This window comes from Excalfactoria chinensis, unplaced genomic scaffold, assembly GCF_039878825.1.
Source record: "Excalfactoria chinensis isolate bCotChi1 unplaced genomic scaffold, bCotChi1.hap2 Scaffold_68, whole genome shotgun sequence".
Lineage (NCBI taxonomy): Eukaryota > Metazoa > Chordata > Aves > Galliformes > Phasianidae > Excalfactoria > Excalfactoria chinensis.
In genome coordinates, this window is record NW_027315710.1 from 488,451 (window position 1) to 494,450 (window position 6,000).

The 6,000-nt window shown below is 48.2% G+C and overlaps 1 protein-coding gene across 1 annotated transcript; it reads left to right on the forward strand.

The window, feature by feature from the left end:
* Positions 1–1,247: 1,247 nt before the first annotated feature.
* LOC140265096 (olfactory receptor 14J1-like) lies at positions 1,248–1,868 on the forward strand. The gene has a single exon (XM_072360977.1). It carries the CDS (start codon positions 1,248–1,250, stop codon positions 1,866–1,868), a length of 621 nt encoding a protein of 206 aa, XP_072217078.1.
* The last annotated feature ends 4,132 nt before the right edge of the window (positions 1,869–6,000 follow it).

A 6,000-nucleotide genomic window follows, 5' to 3' on the forward strand; every position in this document is an offset into this window, starting at 1 on the left:
GCTACAGAGAGACAGCTGTGCCCAGGAGCAGCTCTTGTGCACAGCACAGCCTGCAGGTGACAGAAGGAGAGGAGAGAAAGGGGGACAGCTTGAAGGATGTGAACGGTGTGAGTGGGCTGTGAGCTCACTGCAGGAGCATTGCTCACAGATCACGACACGGTAAGTCTCACTGCAGACCATGCAGCTGATTTTCATAGATGGTTATCTAAATCAGGGACATGCCTGAAGGGGGAAGGAGCCCCCCGGCAGGGCTTCTGCTGCCACAGCTGCTGCGTGGGGCAGGGGATCACAGCTCCACTGCACAGCATGATGTTTGTGAAGGTACTTTGCAAAAGGAGAGCCAGGGCAGGGATTTTCCATTTCTTGTTCTCAGTGAAAGCAGAAATGATTGGAGGCAGAAATCTAAAAGGGGCTGTCAACTTTGAACACAGCTCGGAGACTCCCCAGTATTTCTCCAATCAGTTGGCTGTTTTGTGAAAAGTCACACAGGTTGTGTTTTCAGCCTCACCTACCTAATAGGATACAATCAACTTAAGTTATAGTTCTTTTCTGCAGGCATTAATAGTTCACTTGTCCTGCAAACAGGCTGATTTCTCTAAGACAAACTGAAGTGCACAGAGGCTGGGGCTGTGGTCTCAAAGAGCAATTGGAGTAAAGAGGAAAATATCCAGGAGGCTGGGGTATGATATAGGAAATGAGAAGAAAGTAAGAGCTCCCCAGTCTTCTACTCGTTACGGGATGGTGAAGCTCATGATAGTATATACAAGTTCTGGAGTTAAATAATTATTTTCCTGAGGGAAATGAAAATTTACATAGTATAGCAGGAGGAGTGAGTTTGAGAGTGGTCTGGACTTGTCATTATCTTCTGCACTCTGAGCAGGACTTCAAGCCCAGGAACAGCAGATGCCCAACAGCAGCTCCATCAGCGAGTTCCTCCTGCTGCCGTTGGCAGACACGCGGCAGCTGCAGCTCCTGCACTTCTGGCTCTTGCTGGGCATCTACCTGGCTGCCCTCCTGGGCAACGGCCTCATCAGCACAGCCGTAGCCTGCGACCAGCGCCTGCACACCCCCATGTACTTCTTCCTGCTCAACCTGGCCCTCCTCGACCTGGGCTGCATCTCCACCACTCTCCCCAAAGCCATGGCCAACACCCTCAGGACACCAGGGTCATCTCCTACACAGGATGTGCTGAACAGATCTTTTTCTTTGCATTCTTCATTTCAGCAGAGTATTTCCTTCTCACCATCATGTCCTATGACCGCTACGTTGCCATCTGCAAGCCCCTGCACTACGGGACCTTGGTGGACAGCAGAGCTTGTGCCACCATGGCAGCAGCTGCCTGGGGTGCTGGGGTTCTCAGTTCCCTGCTGCACACTGCCAGTACGTTTTCACTGCCTCTCTGCCAAGGCAATGTTGTCAACCAGTTTTTCTGTGAAATCCCACAGATCCTCAAGCTCTCCTGCTCAGGCTCCTACATCAGGGAAGTTGTGGTTATCATTTTTTGTGCCATTTTATTCTTTGGCTGCTTTGTTTTCATGGTTGTGTCCTATGTGCAGATCTTCCTTGCTTTGCTGAGGATGCCCTCTGAGCAGGGACGGCACAAAGCCTTCTCCACGTGCCTCCCTCACCTGGTCGTGGTCTCCCTATTTCTCAGTTCTGGCTTTTTTGCCTACCTGAAGCCCCCCTCCGTTTCCTCCAAATCTATGGACCTGATGGTGGCACTTGTGTACTCCATGGTACCTCCAGCAGTGAACCCTATTATCTACAGCATGAGGAACCAGGAAGTAAAGAATGCAGTGAGCAAAGTGATTAACAAATGTGTTTCACAAACTTTCAGCTGCCCATCTTTTGGAATTCACGACATATAATTCAGCTTTTTACTGATGCAAACTCTTTGCTTTGTTTTGATCAACTTTTGTAACTGTAATTTATTATTATTATTATTTTAATACTGTTATTTTTTTCACTGAAACATCATTACTCAAACCAATTCCTCTTTAACTTGTAACTTTGTAGTAGCCCAGGCTCTCTGTGTACCTTAACAGAATAAAGGACATGCAGTGACTCTGTCTGCTCTCCTTCTTGTGAGACATTTCTGGAGCTGTCGGGGTCGGATGTTCTCAGAAACCCACAGTCCAGCAGGAAGCACACGGCTGTTCATCAGACTGTGCGGTGACTTCAGCCTGCAACAGCTGACGGGCCATCCCTGGGCTCCTGTCTGGGTTCTGTGCTTTCAGGTTCACGTCTGTCAGTGCCTCTGTGTTGTGGTTTTGTGATTTCTGTTGTCAGTATTCCACAACAGAACATTGTGCAGAACAGTGGCACTTAAAGATTCAATATCCTCTTTCTGTGTTACCACTGTTTGGGGCATTTTGGGTTTCTGGGGTGTGGGGGCGCAGGTTCGGCATCCCTGGAGGACTTGGCATGAAGAAGAAGCAGGGTGGGACTTCGGACCGGATTCCAGCCGCTCTCTGACTCTGGTTCCTCATGTTCTGTGTCAGAGTTGCACATACCTATAATCAATTAAGGGCATGATAGAGATACCTGCGTAGTTCCTGTCCATCCTAGTTCATGTAACTGACAATACAGTATTTGGACTGGTCTCCAGATGCTCATCCCAGTTCCTTATGCATGCTCAGGGTGCCAACTTAGGTACCATGCTGTCAGTCCCTCTGAATGCGTTCCTTGAAAGTGTAATTTACATTCTGTGGGGGAAGCCTTCCCCAAAACCGGAGAATGCTGATTGGTGCAGAATATGGAGAGGTTTAGGAGAGAGCTTAGAAGTGTGCGGACACCCAGTGTCATGGGATTTTACTTTTGAACAGCCGTGGGACCCTGAGAAACGAAGCAAGTAACTGACTAAGGGATGGTGCAGCTCAGAAAGATCTGAGGAGGAATGGCTTATCTGGGGCTTAGCTTGGGCTTACCCAACTCTATATAATACTACTGTGGAGAGATAGAGTTTCCAAACTGAGACCCAAACTAAAAGGGGAAACCTCCAAATCGATCTTGGTCAATCACAGGAGGCAGCAGTATCAGTGTCAGTTGCCCCTGTTGTCATGGTTTTGTAATGTTGCTGTCAATATTCCACACCATAACATCATGTGCCGTATGGATCATTAAAAGGTTCATACTCCAATTCTGTGGAATAACAATGTCCCGAATACTCAGCTCTCAGAAGAAATCTACGTATCCCAGAGGACATAGCGGACAGAGATAAGTCATGGGAGGAGGACATCGATAATCTCGCTCCCAGGCTGGAGCTCTCTCTCTCTCGAACTCTCAGAGAGTGGGAAGTGTTCCAGCCGTGTCGCCTAGAGTTCACAGTAGGCCTCTCATTTTTCGGGCACTCTCTCTCTGTTTTGTTCAATTTATTTACCTCAATCATATTGTATTATATTGTGTTATCTTGTATTCCGATATCAAATTTAGTAAAATAAGTTTTTCTCCTTAGATTGTCGCCGCTGTTCTCTTTTCCCATTCTCCTTTTCCCTTCTATTTTTGGGCCGGGGGCTCTACGGGGCAACTACCCCCTATCACGACCACAGGTAAATCAAAGTAAACTGTGACACTGCTTTATAACCAATCTCTGGACTATAGAGTTTATTTTTGCAAGTCAGTTACAGCAGTGGAATGCCCTAAGCTCTGGAATTTGTAGTAGATGGGGAATACATCAAGAACTGTCTCTTCTTCTGCTAAACTCATCCATGAGGTCAGGTAAACAACTCTACAGTCTCAGGTGCCCATTACTCACAGAAACACAGAATCACAGAATCACCGGAGTTGGAAGGGCCCTCCAGATAACATGGAGTTCAATCCCCTCTGCCACAGCAGGTTTCCTACACCAGGTAGGCTCACACTAGGCATACAGGCAGGTCTTGAATATCTCCAGGGAAGGAGACTCCCACAACACCCTGGAGCAGCCTGTTCCAGTGCTCCATCAACCTTACCGTAAAGAAGTTCTTGCACACATTCGTGTAGAACATCCTATGATCAAGTTTCCTCGTGTCCTGTCTCCACACACTGCTGAAAAGAGCCTGGTCTCTCCACTTTGACTCCACACCACAGATATTTATAGACCTGGATCAGGTTCCCTCTCAGTCTTCTTTTCTCAAGGCTAAACAGACCCAGCTCACTTAGCCTTTCGTCATAGGGGAGATGCACCAGGCCCTTCACCATCTTTGTGAACCTCCTTTGAACTCTTTCCAAGAGATCCCTGACTTTTTTGTACTGGAGAGCTCAGAACTGGACACAGTATTCCAGATGAGGCCTTACCAGGGAAGAGAAGAGGGGGAGGATCACCTCCCTCGACCTGCTGGCCACGCTCTTTTTCATGCACCCCAGAATGCCATTGGCCTTTCTGGCCACGAGGGCACACTGCTGGCTCATAGCCAACCTGTCGTCCAGAAGGATACCCAGGTCAATCTCTGCTGAGCTCCTCTCCAGCAACTCATCCCCCAACCTGTCCTGGTGCATGCAATTATTCCTCCATAGGTGCAAGACTCTACACTGGCTTTAGTTAAACCACATCTGGTTTCTTAACGCCCAGCTCTCCTGCCTGTCCAGGTCATGCTGAATGGCAGCACAGACTACAGGCGTGTCAGCCAATCTGCCCAATTTCGTATCATCACAGTATCATACAGTATCACAGTATCGTGCGAGTTGGAAGGGATCTTAGAGATCATCGAGTCCAACTCCTGGGATTCGAGCCCTCTGTGTAGCAGAGCAGCATTTCTGCCACTTACGCCACAGGAGGGATTTGAACCACGGGCCTCTGGTGCTGCAAGCAGCAACGTATACCATTGCGACACTGGAGGCACACATCATCAGCAAACTTGCTGAGGGTGGCCATTTTCCCCTTGTCAAAGCCATTGATAAAGATGTTGAACAAGACCAGACCCAGCATCGACCCCTGGGGAACAACGCTAGTTACAGGTCACCAATTGGACTCTGCACTGCCAACGACAACAATCTGTGTTCTGCCAGTCAGCCAGTTCTCAACCCACCTCACTTTCCACTCATCTATCCCACACTTCCTCAGCTTTGTTATAAGGATGTCATGGGGAACAGTATCAAATGCCTTGCTGAAATCAAGGTAGATGACATCCACTGCTCTCGCCCCATCCACCCAGCCATGGAAAACGTCATAGAAGGCTACCAGGTTGGTCGAGCATGACCTACCCTTGGTGGACCCATGCTGACTACTCCTGATAACCTCCATTTCTTCCAACTGCCTGGAGATGGCATCCAGCACAAGCTGTTCCATCACCTTTCAAGGGACAGAGCTGAGGCTGCCTGGCCTGTAATTACCCACATCATCCTTTTTGCTCTTTTTGAAGACCGGAGTGACATTGGCTATCCTGCAGTCTTCAGTGGAGGATAAATCATCCAGATGGAGCATGTAGTGATATTCTGATGACCATAACCAAATGGATGAGCTCACAACAAAAGAGGCAGATCTTCCTCTCTGCTCCATCTGTGGCATACTCTGGAGTTCATGGCACTGCAAAGCTATAGCACATCTACCTTCTTGCACTGATGACACCTTAGCATGCTCTGGGCTCTCATTTCAATTGCATCTAAGTAAGTCTAGGGTCATGCCAGTAGGCAGGAAGCTGGCAAATGTTGTCTCATTGTAAGGAAGAGCGAGAAAGTTGACAGGGGCAATTATGGACCTGTCAGTCTCACTCCAGTGCCTGGCAAAATTATGGAGACAATGGTGGTGGAAGTTATGGAAAATCAGCTGAAGGACAATTCTGTCACTGGTCACAGCCAACACAAGTTCCCAAGGGGACAGTCATATTTAACTTAAGGTCTTACTGTGACATGTTTATCCTTTTACCTGACCAAGGGAAGCCAGTTGATGTTATCCTTGAGGATTTCAGTAGAGCTTTTGATATTCTTTCTCACAGCACCCCTCTGAGCAGAATGTCCTGCATACGGCTAGACAGAAACAGAACATGGTGGGTGATCAGTTGCCCATTAGGTCAGGCCCAAAGG